Source organism: Toxoplasma gondii, chromosome VIIa, assembly GCF_000006565.2.
Source record: "Toxoplasma gondii ME49 chromosome VIIa, whole genome shotgun sequence".
In the NCBI taxonomy this organism is placed as follows: Eukaryota; Apicomplexa; class Conoidasida; order Eucoccidiorida; family Sarcocystidae; genus Toxoplasma; species Toxoplasma gondii.
Genome location: NC_031474.1, coordinates 2,364,503 through 2,383,225, shown reverse-complemented (window position 1 = coordinate 2,383,225; position 18,723 = coordinate 2,364,503). Strand labels below are relative to the sequence as shown.

General features: G+C 55.8%; 1 protein-coding gene across 1 annotated transcript in view; it reads left to right on the top strand.

Moving 5' to 3' along the window:
* Positions 1-18,723, top strand: part of TGME49_203665 (hypothetical protein) — a gene marked incomplete at its 5' end in the record, with an annotated part of 33,332 nt that overhangs the window by 6,207 nt on the left and 8,402 nt on the right. Inside the window, 4 exons of the mRNA XM_018779260.1 lie at positions 64-824; positions 1,393-2,474; positions 2,928-3,789; positions 4,212-18,443. Coding sequence (XP_018637348.1) covers positions 64-824; positions 1,393-2,474; positions 2,928-3,789; positions 4,212-18,443 — 16,937 coding nt within the window. The remainder of the gene's footprint in view (positions 1-63; positions 825-1,392; positions 2,475-2,927; positions 3,790-4,211; positions 18,444-18,723) is intronic.

Genomic DNA, 18,723 nt, shown 5'->3' with positions numbered 1-18,723 from the left:
GTCTTGCCTACCTTGCATGTGCGCGTCCCCGGCACCGTGTTGACACGCTACGCGTATATTCAGGAATCGGGTCGGCCGCCAGTGGAATGGTCCCAACCGGAGAAGGTCGCCCGCCTACACAGGTTCGTGGATCCGCGCAGTCTTGGCAATCGGTCCCTTCGGCAGTCTCGGCTGATGACTCGACTTCTGCTGAAGGGGACAGGAGAACAGCCGAAGCCGCATCGGCGGGCGTATCGCCCGTGCAAACAGGGCACAAGCTACGCACATCTCCTGGAGGTACTACTGGCACATGTTCGTCGGCCGCGAGCACTGAGGGGATCTGGCCGTCCTCGGCTGCGTGCGAGTCTCGTGCTGCCGGTTCGCTTGTCGAAAAGGAAGAAGGGGGTACAGAGGCATCTCACAATATTACTCCACCTGCTCGGGCACCTCTAGCCTCATCAGGCAGTAGCATTTTTGCACGCTTTTCCTCCTTCGCCTTCTCATCCTTCTCACGACATGGGACTCTGGCGCCTCAAGCCGAGACACAGCCGATCGGCACTTTTTCGTCGTGCTCTGACTCTTCTACAACAGACAGAGACCAGCACGCACGAGCTGTAGACATGCCAGGCGGAGCTCCTGCGCATGCGGAGGTTTCCTCGAATTCCCCCTCTTGTGTTCCTTGTCCAGCAGAAGAAAACTGCACTACCTGCTCTAACTCCACAGTAGAGCAGCAAGCTCAGTGGCGTGCGCCTGCAGTTCGCTGCTCAATTTTACTCGTCACCGAAGAACACATTAACTATGCGAGGCTTCGGCTGCAGCAAAAGCCGATATGTGATCGAAAGAAGGTAAGCCTTAGAAGGAGAGGGAGCTACACTGAGAAGAAGAAAGGAGGGAATGCGTAACCTCTACACACAGATGCGCAGCCTCAGAACAGGCGCAAAGACGCCGTCAAGGAGTGCTGACGCGGCGTCGGCGCATCGCCAGTCAACTGCTCTGAGCGCCGGCGCTGACAGGCGACCAGTAAGGCCAAACGGAGGATCCTGCCATCAGTTGATAAAGCGCTAATTTGTTCAACAGTCGTGCATTGCCGACGGACCGTTTATAACAGGGACGAGATATCACTGTGGGCTACAGGTGAACACACCACAGTGAAGCAAAGAGATCGCCTGTCTCAAGGAGAGGCCGCTACCTACATGCCGCATGCGCCTCAGTGCACCATTTCGTCTTTGGCATCCGCCGCGCCTTTTTCTCTGCCTTCGAGAATTGACGCCGGGTGGTGACTAGCCCACTGTGCGTTAGCTGTTTGTCTCTGTATGCGTCTCTGCGTGCTGTGGTGTGTCACATGCTTCTGTCTATTTCGATTCGCCATTATCATTGCTAGTGCCTGTTCTCAGTTTCGCCTGTGTTGCGCAGGCACCTTTCGGGGACAAGTCCGAAGAAGCGTCCTCTACGCTAGCTCCTTCAGGGCGAGCCGTCATTTCCCCCGGCTCTGCCTCGACTCCAGTCTCGTTACCGCTGCGAGAGTCTGCTACTGCTGCCTCAGCTGGCCGTTCCTCTCGCCACGGGTCGTGGTCTTGGTTCTCGCCCACCTATCGCGTTTCCTTCGTACTAGGTGACATCTCTGTGCGTCTGCGCCCAGTGTCTCTTTTTCCTTCCCTTTGTGCTTTTCTCGTTGCCGGGATGGGAAGGGCGTCTTCCCTGTCGGCACGAGCACGACAACGAATGACGGAATCAATGACGGTGCCACCGTGCTTTGGCAGTGGTTTCCGTCATGATTTTGGTTTGTGCCCCATGGCAAAACGCTTGCCGTCCATGCCAGAACCAGATAAGGCGGGTATCGGAGAGCCGAATGGAATGGACGAATACCGGCAGAAGCTGGTTGCGGCCAGGCGGGAGGAAGGCCAGGAGCCTTGTGATGTTTCGCAACGTCTGCCAGGCTCTGACGGACAGCCTGACACCACAAGTGAAGGCACGATAGTCAATCCTCGTCGAGACCCGCGGGAGTCTGTGACTGTGGCGAACCTCGCTGGGCAGGTGGCGAATGTGACCCGACAGGCGACAGATTCGAAGGAGACGGATCGGAGAGTGATCCAACGAAAAGCTGTTCTTTCGTCACGCCGCTCCTCACAGTCTCCAGTATCAGGTCCAAAGTCGTCTCAGTCGTGCTCCGCATCAACCGCTGTTGAATTTTATCTGCATGTTCCTAACCTAAATGTGGGCATTCTGCTTCCCTCTGCCGAACCAGTTCGTTTCTGTAGAAGTCGATTGCACTCTCTTCCTACCTCTCGCAGTTGCTCATTAGAATCATGTTTATCTTCTGAAGCTTCCTCGTCATCCATCGCCACCTCAGCGGATAATGCCCCGCCGGTCGTTGTACAGGTGAAGCCCTGTCGTGGAGGCAAAACTCAGCGGGGGTCCTTCAGAGACTGCGCTCGTCCGATTGTTGAGAAAAGCGCCAGAGTGTCTTGGGTTTGCCTCGACGTCAAATCCGTAAGGTAAGCTCCTTGATGCGGAGTATCTGTGCATATGCTTGTTGTTTATACGCAGCATTGTCGGGAACGACGTTCGTCCGAGAGACGATGAACAGCTCCCGTGCTATGTCAGCTCGTATGTCTCTGTGCAACCCTGTGGCCAGAGGGCTGTAGCTCTCCCTAGGGCACCAGCTTATCGGGCGTTCAGTCAGTTTCTGAAATCCGTTTTTGTGTTTGCTTCACTGACATTACGTCTCCGCGTCCCCACATAGGGCCGCGGTTCGCAGAGACTCCATAGTCTCGTATGTGCCCTGCAGTCAATGGTATTGGTTGCACCTTATGTTCACGTGTTTGTGGGAGGTTTCCTTTCGAACGGACCCGAGTTGACATACTGAGGGTGGCATTAACAATGCCTAATACGCTGCGGCTGCGTCTGATCCGGTATTGTTGCGGTGTCCTTCTCTGTTATTACCATAGGCTAGCGAAGCATTCGCTGCCGCCAGACGTCGAGCAACTGCTCATCCAGTCTCTACCGATGCACAGTAAAGCCTTGCATCCGTCTCTGCGTGGATCCGCTCTCTCACCATTTTCGAAACTCCTGGATACCCTTAGTACCGTGTCTCACGGGAACGCTGCCTCGGGCGACCCCGGACGTCCGCCACGCCCTCCCGGCTGTCATGCACCGGCTTGTGCATGGTCCGGGGTGGGTGGGTCCGTTGTTGTTGAGCCGGCGGCTGTTCAAGTCCCTCCTCAAGGCACTGAAGAGAGCAATGACTGGGATGCATGTTTCAGCGGGGTACCGCACGGATTTACCACATTCTCCCACGCTCGTGTGGTGGATTATAACCTTCTGTCGACGACCGGGAATCGCCGCTGCCCCATCACCGAAGATGCCGGCATAGAGAGAGGAGACACGGCATTCGTGGACCAGGATCAGCGCTTGCAAAACCTTGCTGACTCGACCACAGGATTGTCCAAAAAAGCGGGCTGGATAGCCGCCTGTAAATCTAGAGGAGAAGAAGGCTTCACACTGACTGTCGAGCACGCTTCTGTGGAGATCTCGATCGACAGCCCGCGTGCGGAAACGAAACGACTGCGTATGTGTCAGAGGTTGGCGACAGGGAGACAGAAAACGGGACAATCGAACAAGGAGAGTAGCCAGTCACCGACCACGCTGGTCAAGGACAGAACGCTCGACAGCGATCCACACCGTGAAGGGAAACGCGAGGGGACACGTGTCGAGACAATTGCTAATTCGTTCGATGACGCGGGGGTGCAGCCGCTGCCAGCTTCATGTTCTCTCGTCTCTTTCAATGCCTTGGTATTCGAGTTAAATCAGGTGAGAATGCACAAAGCAGAGTCGTGAAAACTTACTCTTTTCGCGCCGCTCTTAGCGGGCTTCCTGACCACAGGGTTCATGGTGCACATACGTATGAATGTGTTTATAGGGCGTATGGCGGGTGCGTGTGCACGTGCTCACATGTCATCTTACAAACTCACGCTCGTATGTCTTTCGATTTTTCGCGACGGCAAACGTAGACGACGTGAAGAATTTTGACATGTTCGTTAGGAGGTGGATGCTCTAGTGCATTTGGACAAACGTACGATACAAACAGGCTCCATCGACCGTGCGAGTGCAAGAAGGCCACAGACAAAAACACGCCCGAGTGCGTAGACACCACGGCAGCTGCGGGAGACCACACAGGGACGTGCTCTAATTTGGTTTCGAATGTGGTGTCGTGTGTTGTGCTGCTGTTTCAGGAGAGTGCGAGAGTCCCCCTAGGTAGAGCCACAGGACACAGATCCACTATGCCAACGGATCTGCTCTCAATGCGGTGCGGCTCTCCCGCCGTTCATGCCCTCAAGGCGGGGAGCCGTGAATGTCCCACGGGAGCACCGTCAGGATCACCGGAAAGACGAGGTGTCTCTGTGGCGTGCCTCCAACCACTCCGACGCGTTCATCCACGCCTTTCCTTGTCCCTGCCCGTTGTGCCATCGCATCCACAGAATGAGCCATCTCATTCGTCTAAGGCATCAGTTGCCCGGTTGTCTGATGCGCGCGTGCACCGTGTGCCCACGTTGGCTGAGTCCACACTTCGATCACTTGGTACCCCTGGGTCGTTGACTTCTTTAATGCCTCAGGCTGCCACGCGCGCGTCGGTGTCGGTGCTTGTGCCTTCGGCGACCTGCCAGGCATACATATCCCTTTCGTCTCTGTCGGTCGGTCTCTCGCTAACGTCGGTGCGTGCGCTCGCAGCATCTGTTGCCGCCATGGATTTCGGTATTTCGCTTTTGCTTTTGGGAGCATCGGGGTGCCTTGTGTTCGACAATCACAGAGGTGAACACTGTCGAAGCCCATACGAAGAGGGAGTCGATTGCAGAGGCGAATTGCAAGGCGGCCCAAATGTGCTAAAGGAGAAGGACAAAAATCTGGATATGTTGCTTTGGTACTGCGTAACACCCTCAGCATGCATCGATTTTGTCCGGTATCCTTGCCGTGTCGGGAAGACCCTACGTCGGAGCACAGAAGTAGCTGGCTTGCGCACCACGCACAGACAGCCGTTCGCGTTTGCCAGCTCCTGGCATCTCCGACAACACGTAGAGATGACATCAGGCAACGCCGGGGCTCCTGGCAGCGATTTATTTTATTCTCCTCAAGCTATCGATCATCGATTTATCCCTTTTTCTGCCAGCAGAGGTGCAAACGGAGCAGAGAACCTGCAAGTGTGTGTATCCTTGGGGTATTTCTCTTTCTCAACGCGTGCCGCCTCGTTCGCGTCTCAAGTGATTGGAGTTCCTCCGGTCCGTTTACTCCCTGTTTCGCCATCTCCGCAGAGGGGCCGTTCGGTTCTTCCGGAGGGAAAGGCCGAAGAAGACATACCCGAGGAGCATCCAGACGAGGGCGAATCTGGGCGAGGTGTGGAGGACAGGGTGCTCGGCTACCATTCATCAGAGTCAGCAGACAGACGAGGGATACACGAGAGCGAAACGCAGTACTGGAGACGGGTGCTGCTTCCACATTGGAAAGACGATGACCACCGAAACGACGAAGGGCATGCAAACCTATGTGGAGGAAAGAGCAGGACACAGCGCCTGCCGGACAATGAACGGATTCCTCTGTTGGAGCAGAACCCTGATGCACATCTAAAAGAGGAAGCATTACCACAATGCGTGGGGGAGGATCGCGAAGATGTGATAGACAGCGAAGAAGGAGTCAAGCGACGATCAGCTGGACTGAGCCGAAAAATGACAAGCAGCATACACTCAAGACTCGCGACTGAGGATAGGAGCGGGGCGATTAGAGAGCGACTGGCTCCATCACCCGAGCAGACAGACGCTGTGCCCTGTTCGTCTGACTCGGGTTCCGTCTTGTCGGGCTCAACGGCTTGTATTGTGCTCGACGCGACAGCGTGCGTGGGTACAGTACAAGCGTATGCAGTGTCGCGTACACAGAATGGGTCGCAGCTGATAAATCTGTTTGGACATAAGAATCAGTTGCACGTAGCCGAAGAAATCCAACCACGTCAGAGTGAAGGTGGCGGCAAAGCGGCTGGAGACGGCGTGATGCATGTGACGCGCCGCGTCAGCAGGGCATCGCGCGAACCGAGCGAGCGGTCGCCCTCGTCACCCACTGTTTCGCTCTACTTACGTGTTGCGTACTGCCCCGCTCTTCTGCCAAAGGCCACGTCCGAAGGCATCAGTGACATCGCCTTGAATGCCGAGCCCGGCTTTCTCCCCTCGTCTTATTTTTCTCTGTGGTCCTCCGCTCTATGTGCCCGTGCTGTCGACACTGCGCGGTGCTCTGTCATAAAGCCCGATACAGGTTTTCGAGGGTTAGGAGACACATTTCTCCCCGTGGATATCGCTGACATCCATGAGCGGGAAACATGTGGAAGGGGATTGGATCGCGTTCCGGTGGGCGAGAGGCAGAGTAGCGTGTTTTCTCTTTTTTATTTCTTCCAGCCGCGCTTAGACGACTCCACCACCGTACTGCTTCCTCCGCCTCCTGCCTCGGCATCCAAACAGTGTTTTGCGCTGCCAACGGTAGCGGATTGGCGCTGTGTCCGGGAGCCCGTTTTTTATCTACACGTCTGCGATCCTTCTCCGCGCAGGAGCCCACGGACCGTATTGCCACAGAATGAGGCAGACGCAGTGCCTGGTGTTCTCGCTGCCTCACGGGATTCTACCCCAGCTCCACTGAACGTCGTGGTCTCCCCTGAGTGGCTTGCTGTCGTAGGACAGGCAGCGGCGCTCACGTTCTCCCTGCACTGCCCGGCACTGTCGGCGGTTTGGGGTTCGGCATCCTCGCACTCGGAGAATGCTTGCCGAATCATCAAAACTTCTAGCGTTCGAGAACCTCAGAAATTGCAGCGACCAGGTCGCCAAGAATGCAACAATACTCAGGAACTGCAACGCGAAGGCAAGCGCAGGGCAGCACATTCTGTGCCCGAGTCATGCTCAGCGGGTAACGTTCAGGACACAAAATTGGACGTTGGTGGTGTACCTGTAGCGTCGGTGTACTCCGGCGGCCCTGACGGCGCAAGCGGAGACAGGCTGCGTGAGCAGCCGAGTGCTATTTCAAGGTTGGCATGCGTCTGCTCTGATGCGTACTCTTCTTCCGGATGTTTTACCGATCTTTGTCAGTCATTCCCGTCTGTTCTCCCTCTGTTTCTTCTAGATCAGCCGTTTGACATCTCCATTCCCATCTTTCGTCTTTGGCTTTGCTCTTCATCCAGCACGCCTGATGCATCACGAGACAACGCCTGCGAGTCACGAAAAACACTGAATAGTGGGGGACGCCGCCTTTCAGTCCCACCGTCGTCAACGCAAAATGCCTCGGAGCTGCACTTCCAGCAGGATAACGCGCCGGTTCCTCGGCTCAGGGAAGCAGGCACCATTTTCAACACCTCAGCGCCGGGTAGCAAGAAGCGCTTCGATGAAGCAGCAAGCTTGGGTGTGGCTGGTACGACCTCAGATGGCGAGTCTAGTCCGGCTTCAGGGTCACCCTCTGGCTTGCCGGTCTCAAGCGGAACGGCGTCGGAGCTGTCTCAGACCAGCGTGGTTGCGTGGGCGGATCTACCCCGAATAACGTGGAAGCATTCATGTTTGTCATTCACTGGCATGGCTGTGTCCTTTGCTCGAAAGGGCAATGCGCCACGCTGCGCATCCACGCAGTCGTTTCCGTCAGTAAAGTTGGATTGTCTTTCAATCAACACCCGTGTTCTCTTCCTAAGCCGAAAGAATTCTATCGCCTCCCTGGCTTGGCCTTTCGCCTCCGTTGCTTCTCTGGCTTCGCCATGCTCCTGGCCGTGTGCATCTGTGAAGGCTTCGGGATCACAGCTTCAGATGGCGTTTTTCCTAGATGATCTTGCACGGATCTGCCAGTGCATTCACGACACCCAGCATGCCTTTAGTGTCAGACCTAATGTGCTGCACGTGGAAACGGATCTTGCATCGCGCGCGTTGGCGTCTTTTTCTGGCCCCCGCTTAAGCTCCGCCGTGGAGGGGAAGCGTGAACTGGACCAGGTGGATGGATTATCCGTGTGTTCACCAACCTGTAACAAACAACATGGGGAGACAGAGGCAGTGAGCAACCGCACGGACAACTGTTCTACTTCAGGTACTGTGGAGGGCAGCGACTTTGCTGTCGGTAGATCTTCTTGCCCTTCTTGTTCCACAGACACGTCAGCAGCAGCTATTACTGGTGTGCATGTGACAAGCAAAAGGAGCACTTGGAGGTCGAATGACGCCCCAGGTCGACGTGGCGTCGGACCTGTACGACACTCGGGTGCGGGCAAGTATAACGGCGCACCGCACACAAATGCTAGGGCGGGCGGACGTCGACAGCCGAAAACACAAAGCGACAAAAAACGCAGCAAGGGAGGGCCCGACCGTTCACAAGGGAGGCTGGTATCCCGTACCCGAGGAAGGTCGATGACGACACAGTGGGAGGAAAGGAGACGCTCGGGTCAGAGACGCACCTCCGCAGAATGTGAGGTATCGTCGCGACAAACCGGTTCCTGGCTTAAACATATAGGCCTGGCGATGGAATTCTCGATCAGCGCGGAGACCGTATGGAGGGTTGGGGGAGCAGAGCGAGGCCCGCCAGCGGCGGTGAGTGACACAGGAGACGGCGGCGGTCACCAACGGGTCCGAATGTATTCGAGGCTGTCCGCCGAACGCAGTGCAGACAGCTTCAGGAACGACGACCCTTGCAAAACCGCTGTAGTATTGGCGCTGTACCCATTTTCTCACCACTCTTCAACTGCTTCTCCAGCTTCTGCGGCTAGCATGAACGGCTTACGGTTGGGTGTCCCAGGCCTCTGCTTGTCCGTCTGGCGCGCTCCATCTGACATTCGTCACTGCGATGCTGGAACACGTTGCCCGCTGCCACTCTCCAGCATGTCGCCCTGGTTGGGCACACTTTTCCCGCGCTCGTGCTTTGAGATTGATGTTGAGCTGCAAGCTTGCTTGGACCCTGTCGTGATAGAGTGCCTGTCGAATGCTCACGACCTCGGCCTTTCAGCGGTGTGTTGTTTTCCGGCATCTGCTGGCAAAATAGATGGGTTTTCTGAGACGAAATCGTCTCCATATCACAACAGGCGAGGGCGAGAACAAGTGGCGAATCTGAAGGGAGCTGCGTTACCATGTCGGTTGCATGAAACGTCGATGGACCGTCATACACATGAGCTCAACGCACGCACAGAAGCAAGGCCGATGCGGCAGAATGACCAGGAACAGATAGATCGATGCGAAAGTGAGGTACGCCAGTGCGAACATCCTTGCGTTCGGGAACCGTGGCTTGTCTTTACCTCTACGCACCTCACCCTCTGTACGGAGAAACAGCGCGAGCGACACAGGGCCCAGGTTCCAGAAGGAGAACAGCAGAGACCGAAGGTGGAGAACAGCGGGAAGAGGCACAGAACGGTAGTGATGGAAAGCCGCAGGTCCAAGCACGCCATTGCTGCAGAATTGAATCGGTTGCTCATCGTGCCATTTTCGCTCTCGCTTCCACTTTTTTCTCTTGTGCCTCTGCTTGCTCGCTTCCTGGCTGCTTTTTCACCTGAATGTGCGCCTTGTTTGTCTGCGGTTCGGACCGTCTCGGAGTCCCGCTGCCCGGCTGCTGGCGTTTCACCGTCCTCTGGTCGACCGTTCAGAGGGTCGGAAGCGACTGCATGGGATTCGAAATCACGGGGGCACCATCGTAGCAAGTCTGGGGCAGGACGGCAACAGGCAGCACCGGCGGAGAGCACCATGAAACGCGCTGGAACGACTGGGACCACATTTTCAGGGTGGCTGGTTCGGCTGCCTGCAGCATCAATAGCAATACCGTTGATGCTTTCGCCATACCCTGTAGCTGGAGCGGTGTTGTCGTATAAGGCTGGTCAAAAACGAGAGTCGAACGAAATGACGAGGCGCGCACCAAGCCAACAATCAAAGGATAATCGAGCATCGCGCGACGCCAAGCAGAGTAATGACAGCGGTCAAATCCGAAAAGGACAAGGGGACGCTCGCACGAACGGTTTGCAGACATGCCAACAGGACGGGAATGGTCTTCCGCCTACGCGTGTCAATTCGAACAGTCTTGTGTTCCTGCTGGGTGACTGCTGGATTCAGTCGTCATCCTCAACGTCCTCCACGTTCTCTGCTGCCAACCCATCTTCATCAACGGGAATGACACTCTCTGTGCCTCCAGGTTCAATGGAGGGGGAGAGCCGCCGAAGGGCCTACATCTGCAGCGCCTCGGATACTCGTGGATCTGGCACTGTCGCTGCTATTCTTCACATGAATGAGAAGGAAGGCGAGACGCAACGGCGCAGTACAGAAGGCGACGTGGAGACACCACGGACACTGCGAGGGAAGATACCTAGCTCTTATGCTGGAACTGTACCACCTTCGACGGCATCGTCGGCATCTCAGTCGCCTTCTGTTGCCTGTCGGAGTACCCCTTTCGCAGTGCTTATTTCAAACCTTCCCTCCCCCTACGTGAATTTACTGGAGCCCTGTACAATATCACTTTCCTGTTCCGCACGGCTTTCTCCTGTCCAGTGTGACCACCGTCCGTCTGGCCCCGTTCTTGCATCGGGCCCTAGTGCTCCTCCTCTGTTGGGGCCATGGCCTTCTGTGCCGCCAGCATCGGCGGTTGTCTTCCGTGTTCCGGAGGCGTCGTGGTATTCATCACGATGCCTGTTTCATACATTCCCGCCCGACGCGGCAGACTCACTGTTTTTTGAGAAGCCGCAACAAAAGCGGGAAAACGCAGCTGTGCGATCCCATTGGAATGCGGCGTCGTCTCCCACGGAATGCATGGGGAAAGTAGGCGTCACTACTGAATTACATGTCTCTCCCATTCGCGTCAGCTGTGAGAGTTTGCGAACATTCCACATCCTTCTGATTTTCTTCTTTGTTGTCGAACAACAGCTGATGCGGCTTCACAAGGCTGTGGAGGCGTTTCGCTCTATACGCGAGTGTCCGCATGACAGTACCGTGCAGCAAGCGAATACACCGTGGACACACGGTAGACGCAGAGTGAGACGCCCACAAGAAGACGAGGCCCGATGCTCGAGCCACCTTGCTGCCCAGCCGGCTGAAGAACGACGATATGTGATGACCGTCAAAGCAAAGCGAAAACGCAGGGACGACAATCGTGTGTGTGGAGAACTGCATGGAGGAACCTCCTCCGGGGAGGACAGCTCCGCCACAGTGATCCCGGCAGCACAATCAACATTCCGCCTCGGAAACAACAACCTCCAGGCAAATGCTCCAGACGGAAGCTACTTCGAAGAGGACGACGAGCTTGAAGATTGGCTAGACAACAGAGGGAGGAGCTGCAAGGAAGGAAACGGATCACCTGGAGAACACCTCTTTAAACAATTGTGTTGGCCGCCTTCTCATTTCACTGTGCAACTGGACAACGTTGACATTATACTCCCTTCCATTGCTTGTTTCTCTGAGTGTGTTCTGCTTGCGACCTCTCAACCAACAAATGCGTCGTCTTCGTATCGTGCCTCTGCGCCTATCCAGCTTTCGCTTGGCTGTGTGACGGTGCGTCACTCGCAAACGATGACCAGGAATCAGGCATCGGCCTGGTCCCTGACAGACAATACGAATGACCCAGACGAGAGCCGCAAGCCGAGAAACGACACGGCTCCCTGCAGAGTCTTGCGGATGCGCGGTACAACGGACGCGATAAGGAACAACGAGCTTGCGAAGGTCCTCTCGAGCGTGAACGTGGACATGATTGAGTTTTTCCTAGAGAGAGGTTCGCTATCCGCTGGCAACGCGGGAGTTCTTGTTTTCGATCTAGACGAAAACAACGGGGAACAAGTAGATCAAAGCAGAAAGCATGAGGCGGACCCTCAGGTAACAGGAAGGTTTCCGGACCATCTTAGTCCTTCCCATCATAGGCAGGGCGACACGGCCGAAACGGGAAACGAAGGCCGCGAGTCCCCTCCAGCGTTCCTCAGCGTACGCGTGTCCCATGAGCGGCCAATGTTCCGGGCAACCAGTGGATGCCTTGGCAACTCGGCCGGTCGTCGCGGGTTCAAGGCTGTAGAGGGGATTGAATCGCCAACAGCCTTCACCGTCATCCCAGGTGATGAAATGCGTTCTATTCAAGGCCACTGCTGCTCCATACAGGGCGTCATGAAGGTGTCTACACTTCTTAAAGGCGCGACGTCGTTTTTGCGGTTTTACCAGGCTGTACATGATGCCGTACGGCAGTTGCACAGCTGCCCGATGGACGTATACATACACAGAGAACGAGACGACGAGACGACCGAAATTGGAAGACAGTCAAATATCACGGAACACGCGCATGCCTATAGATCCCCAGAACGGTCACCGAAGCCGCAGTCGGGGGTCCAGCGCCAGCGTGAGTGTAGGTGCTGCGTACGGCCCTCTAACAAGGTCACAGTTTGTGGCGTTACCCCTGTCCTCTCAGAGAGTCGATGGCCCGCGGTACCGTCTCTGACAACGAGTTTCTCCGTCAGGCGTTGCTTCGTGATTTTCTGCCGGAACGACGTTCCTGACCCAGGAGCCGAACACGTACGAGACGGTGCCGGCGAGGGCAAATGCCGTTGCATTGGTTCGAGGAGACCTCGACTGAGCCAACGGCATCCCATCTCCGCATCGGCAGGTTACCGGGCAGCTGAACCACACAAGGATGAGGCAATTGCCCTCCTGCTTGAGGCCGTTGTCGTCGCGACGGCCCCTCATGAGTCTCGATCTTATGCTTCACAGTTCGTTACCCTCTCGAGCTCTACGCGAGCACCAGTGACCCTGCTCTCACGCTCGTCATTATCTAGCTTGCACTCTCGTTCCGCTCGGTCGTCACTTACCGCCAAGAGATTCGGTGGTTCCTGGTTTTCGTCCACAGTTTTCCTTTCATCACGCCATGAAGACCACCCATCGTCGTCGTGTTCGGCTCCTCCCCCTTCTTCACCCCCTCCTGAGCAAGCCACAGCGCATGGCGTTGCTACGTCGTGTGTCGAGACACCACAGCACCAGGGTGACTGTTACCTCCCTTCCGCTGCCAGTCATCATCCAGCGCATAGCCCCGATGATAAACCCCCGTCCCCGGGACAACACGATTCGATTGCCGACGACATGGTTAGGCAAACGCTTCCAGAGTATCTTGAGTCTGTGAGCGCATCGGAGCAATTCTGGAAATTGTCGGCAGAGTCCTGTGGTATCTTTTCATGTTGTCCTCGGCTGACGTCGCCGCGTTACATGATAACCACCGAACGGCGAGAGGGTGGTAAGCGTGGCACTCGCCGAAAGGCGCCTAAGGCCAAACTGACAAGGGCGTCGTTGTCCTCAGCCCGGATGCTGCAATCGGTGTGTGTTTCGTCTGTCCATTCTTGCGATCGTTTCCGGTATCGAGAATGTCAATGGGCGAAGGTGCCCATTGTGGCACCTGCTCACCTGGAGGTAACAGTTTCCTCATATGTGGTGCAGCGCCGCCGCAGCTGGCCGAGTTCTGCCCCTCTCCTGGGCATTTTGACAGACGCTTGCGATGGAAACATTGAGAATGACGATGGAGGGGCGAGGGATGTGATAGGAGAGCAAGACAAATCGGAAGACGAGGGAGAAAGGACAAATTCTCCATTGGACATGGTGTCGTACAACGAATTGAATTTCGACTGTGAGATATCGTCCATTAGCGTATGGAGCAGCGCTGCAAAACTGCGGATGGTCGTTGACATTCTACAGAGTTTCGTTCCTCGAACTGCAGCTTGCCCTGGAAGCAAGCAAGCGATTCAACAAACACGGGTAGCCGACGTTGGTTCGCTACCACGAGGCTCGGCCGCTCCGTCCCCTTCATGCTCCACTCGTTCATGTTCCTCTGCGTCCTGCTCCTCTACTGGCGCAACGTGCGGATGCGGTGGAGAAGCAGGTAGCGATGGCACAACATTCGTACTCGTGCCCTACCTTCTGTTCTTACCTGAGAACTTGCTATTAGCCTCTGCGCCTCCAACTAACAGCCCAGCGTTTGCAAGAACACTTTCCCAAGAGCGCGACCACACTTCTCAAGAGCCAAGTCAGGCACTGTCGAAGGGTCAGACGCCGTCCGTTGACGTCTCTTCAAACGGTACCGCCTTTTCCCAAACAGCCAGGGTCAGGAGTGCTCCAGAGACAACCCGCCTGCCAGGCGACGCGGCGCCCGTCGTGCGTGCCCCAGACGAAGTGTACGGGATCAAATTATCTCTCCTTTCTGCTCCTGTTTCACAAGGCACCTCACCGGCAAACCCGATGAAGAATGAGCCAGTCGACATCTGTCGGCGTCTTCGTTCTCTTCAGGCTCTGTGCTCCTGTTCTTCTCGTGCGCAAGCGGAGACTGCGGAGACATGCAGTGCGCAAGATGGCAGTGTGGAGCTCTTTGTGTGTCTCGACCAGCCAGCCGCCATCTTGCATGCGGAGACGTTTATTGCCGAGAGAGAGTCGAAGTGGGGACAAAGGGTAAACACCTTGCCAAGTCGAAGTTCCCACACGATCGGGAAGTCGGCGACGGACGACAGCGGAATTCAAGAACGTTCTTGTTTTTGTGGCAACCAATGTCGATGTGTGAATGCCTGCGGGCGCCGGATGTCCTTTTTTACCATGGAACATGGCAATTCCTCTAGGCGACAAGCATCTGACAATGCCACGGGACAGAGGCCATTAGGAAGTCAAGAATGCTGGGAGGCGGACTGCGAATCTGGTGTGCCCCTACGCGGGGTCTTCACGGACGACCACAAGGAAGAACAGGCAGACCCCTCTGTTTGGTCTTTACCACCAGACCACGCTTTGGTGCCGTGGCATCTGTCGCACGTTGAGGCACTTGACGAGCTTCGTCAGGAGTTTGTTTCTGTTTTGGATTGTTCCAGTTTTCCACCATCTCCGCAAGGGTACACCTGTGCTGGTCTGCCATTGCCGGCGTCCTCCTACACGCATAACAATGTTCTTTTCCTTTCTCGGCGACTTCGTGTGCGTCTCTCCCAGAGAGCGTACTCCACTTCGTCACAACGTTTATCGGCTTCCGCAACCTCCTCGTCGGCATCGTGTTTGTTGCCTCCAGCCATTGGCTGTTGTTTTGTGCTCCGGCTGTGGGCCGCAGTACCTCTACGGTCGTCTCTCTACTGTACGTCTGTCCTTGTGCGTTCGGGTCATGCGTCCTTGAAATGGCCATACGATGCTGGCACGTCGCTGTCGTCGTTTCCAGTCTCCGTATCTCCGTGTCATTCTTCCTCTCTGCCTCCACCTGCCTACACGGAAGAGCCCCTCATTGAACTGACTGCTAGAGATGCCATCATCGCGTTTTCTCATGCCTCCGGAGAGACGTCGATAGGCTCGCGTTCTCCAAACCACAGCCACTCATCTCCACTCTCACCCTCCTCCTCCCATTACTCTTCGTTCACGTGTCTGTCTCCGCGTCATGTTCCAACGGCAATAACGCCGGTGTGCGCGCCATACGCCAAGTACATGGAGCCGTGGCGGAGAGATGGTGCGGGCCTCAAGTTGCGAGTGAGCCTCGCGGGTGTCGCTGCCCACGTGTTTGAGGCCCGCACACTTCTGCCGCTTGTCGTCCTGCGCCCGTGTTCACTGGTGGAGCTTGTCTACTGGGCGAACGCAAAGAACAGCGAAACTAATGTTATTGCACGTTATATCCGAAAGGAACTGAAGCGCGCTTCGCATACGCAAAACCGCGACCCGATCATTGAGGAAGCCGGAGAATATGAACGGCTCCGGTCTTGCTTATCAGCGTCGCCTCCGTCATCTTGCGGCTCCTGTGGCGCGTTAGAGAAGACGCCGGTTATAGAAACTGGCAGCTCGGCATTCCCTGTGTGTTTGGACGAGATTCTTGTTCTGCCCATGTCACTGCGGGATGAGGGGCTAGCTCTCTCAGGAGTGAAGCTGAATGTGCCTGGCAGAGTCGAGTTGATTTTGGATCCGTACCGCCTCTCCCGGACCCTTCAGGCCGCGTGGATGATATATTCCGCGGTCACCGCGCTTGCTGAGCCTCCTCCTACAAGTGGCTCCGTTGTTCCTCTCGCTGCGTCGATTACTCAGGCTGACCCTGGAACATCAGAGGATCCCAAACAGATAGAACCTCGGCATGAAGGGATGCAACCTTCCTCCGCAGTTTTGCCTGCAGACAGATGTGAAGCAGTGGACGCAATGGAGACTGAGACAGGAGCGCAGAGGGGGACGCGACAAAGCGACCACACTGCGTCAGACTCAGTAGGAGGGACGAAATGCAGCGGAACATCGATACATCGCCAAGCTAACGGTAACAGAGGGCTGGAAGCTAGTGGAAAGGAGAAGGGAACAAACTCATGCAAACAGCGCAGTTCGAAATTCCTTCAGCGGGATTATCCTCTTTCTCCTCGTCTTCCTTTGATAATTCATAATCTTCTGCCGATTGAGGTCGCTATCCGGCAGGCCGTTTTCCCTCGTCCCGTGTCTTCTACACGGTCTCAGTCCTCAAGCACACCAAACTCCGTGCCGCTCCTCGTCGAGGCAGGAAGCTTCGGTTGCCCCATCTGGTCGCCCCCTACTGTCTCGGTTTTCTCTGAGGCCGAGCCGCAAGTGCATCAGAGCAACTCTGCAAATGAAAGAGAAACGAGGTGTCCTGGTCAACAAGCAGGCGCTCTCCCACTTCCTGTCGCTCTGCAACATATAGGATTTCAAATTGCATCGGCAAGCGTCTCTGACAAAGCATGTACGGATGCAGCTCCAGGGGAAGCAGAGGTGTGGACACGGCCGGTTGCACCGGATAGGATCCTCAAATCACGAACAGGTTCTGTTGCTTGGGTCCGGCGCGAGCTCTGCTCTCTGGTCGGTTCGGCGTTCCATTCTGCTTCGTCGTTTGGTGGCGACAAGGCGGGGCGACACAAAGCGGGTCAGGAAAGCTTAGGCGGTCAGATAGAAGAAGAGGAAGGGACCAGTGGCTCTGGGGGGCCACGAGCTGGAAGTCTACAACCCCCGCGGTGTGAAAACGGAAAGGCCGAGAATCTGGCTGGGGGAGACGTGGCGTCGACTGACACGCAAATCACCTACAGAAAAAGGAACATGCCCGTGATATCCGATCAGATAGACACCAGGGCAGGTGGGAGAGATGATGGGTTGCCGTACTGTTGCCAGCGTCCACTAGGCTTCGGTTACCCGATCTTTCTTCATCTGGTTCGTGTCAATCCCCTCCAAATCAAATGTACCATTTATCCGCCTCTTATGCTTCATTCTGGCGTCTCCAACCTGCTGTTCAGCTGTTGTCTAAGGCCGCTGTGGAACAGACAAGAGGAGGGGAGCGAGCGCAGTGCGAGTCACGAAGAGGAGGAAAGACGAGACGCGGTGAGAATCAAAGCGACAGTGAAAGAGACAGTTAATCAGCGCGGTGGCCTTCTGCCTCCTGTGATATTTGCGCCTGTGCATCATGGGGAAGAGAAGGAGGGAGACGACGAAGACGAAGGCAACGCTGATGCAGGAGGTGAGACAACAAGTCTACCGTATACACTCAATATTGAAAGCCCACCTGGAACGGATGAGACCGACGCGAGCGCCTTACCTTCCGGCTTTCCACCTGGATGCCTCGCCCTCACCCCCAAATGTTCGTGGGCCAGCATCATGATACCGGCGGTGCCCGTAGATTCGCCTTCCTCGTACATGTCGTCTTCTTCTCATTGTCCTCCTTCGCGGCATGTTTCAATAGACGTGGCTCTCAGTCTTCTGGCGGCCCCCTCAAACGACCCTCTGCCTGTTGGCTGCAAATCGCGATGTCGCGTCCACTCTGCGGAAGGCGACGAACAGGCTTCGATGGTCGTGAACGAGACAACGGTTCAGACACAAAATCGTACGGGTCGTAATGAACGACCAGTCTCTGGCTTTTGTACTTTCTCAAAGGAAATCCTTCTCGTATTGAATGAAGGTGAATCGACCGCGGATATCGCATCCACCGATACGGCTCGCCCACGGGCGTCTTGGTGGCGAAGGCAATTGACCGCCGAGTCCAAAGGACGGAAAGCCGAAGGACACGGGTGCTCTTCAGGTCCCTGCCAGTTCGTCCCTTTTCGTTGTGGGCACTTAGACGTACCGGTCTGGCGTGGTCCTACTTCGTGTTCTGCATGCTGGGTAGACAAGAATAAACTTGCTGGAGAATCAGCGAAGGGCAATACGGACGACGGTGTACACTCAGCGTGTGCCCGAAGACCGACGTGCGGGACAGAGGCAGGGAGAAGAAACATTGCCGTGTACTGTTCCGTCCACGATTTGGAAGAGTTCCTACCTCTATCGGAACACAGCGTCAGCTGGCAGAGAGAGACAACCAGTGAGGCGAAGAGGTCTCAAAGTCCTCTGAAATTGTCGACACATCACTGGCCGGGTGCGGCTTGCTTTCCTCGCGTCGTCTTCATTTCCCCCGGTCTACAGGTCGTGAACGCTTCTGACTGTGACCTCTGTTGTGTCATCGAAGGCTTCGGAGGCACAACACTTCTTAGGCCTTGGGAAACAAATGAGGTAGGGATAGAGATGTACTCTGCGTCCATGTTTTTTACCGCCGGTGTCAATCTTTTTGCCTCAATCTCCATCAAAATATCTGCTCGCTCTCTTCCCCCAGCGGACTGTAAAGGCGTTGCCGGTTGTACCCCAGCCTTCTCCTGCATTGCAATTCGGTAAAGAAGCATCTGCTTTCTGCGTGTTCCCTCTTTCCTCTCCGTACAGTGATTTTGATTGTCCGCTCACTTGCTCGCCGCCTTTGCAAATGTTGCTTCCGTAACTTCTCCTTCCTTTGTTTCCA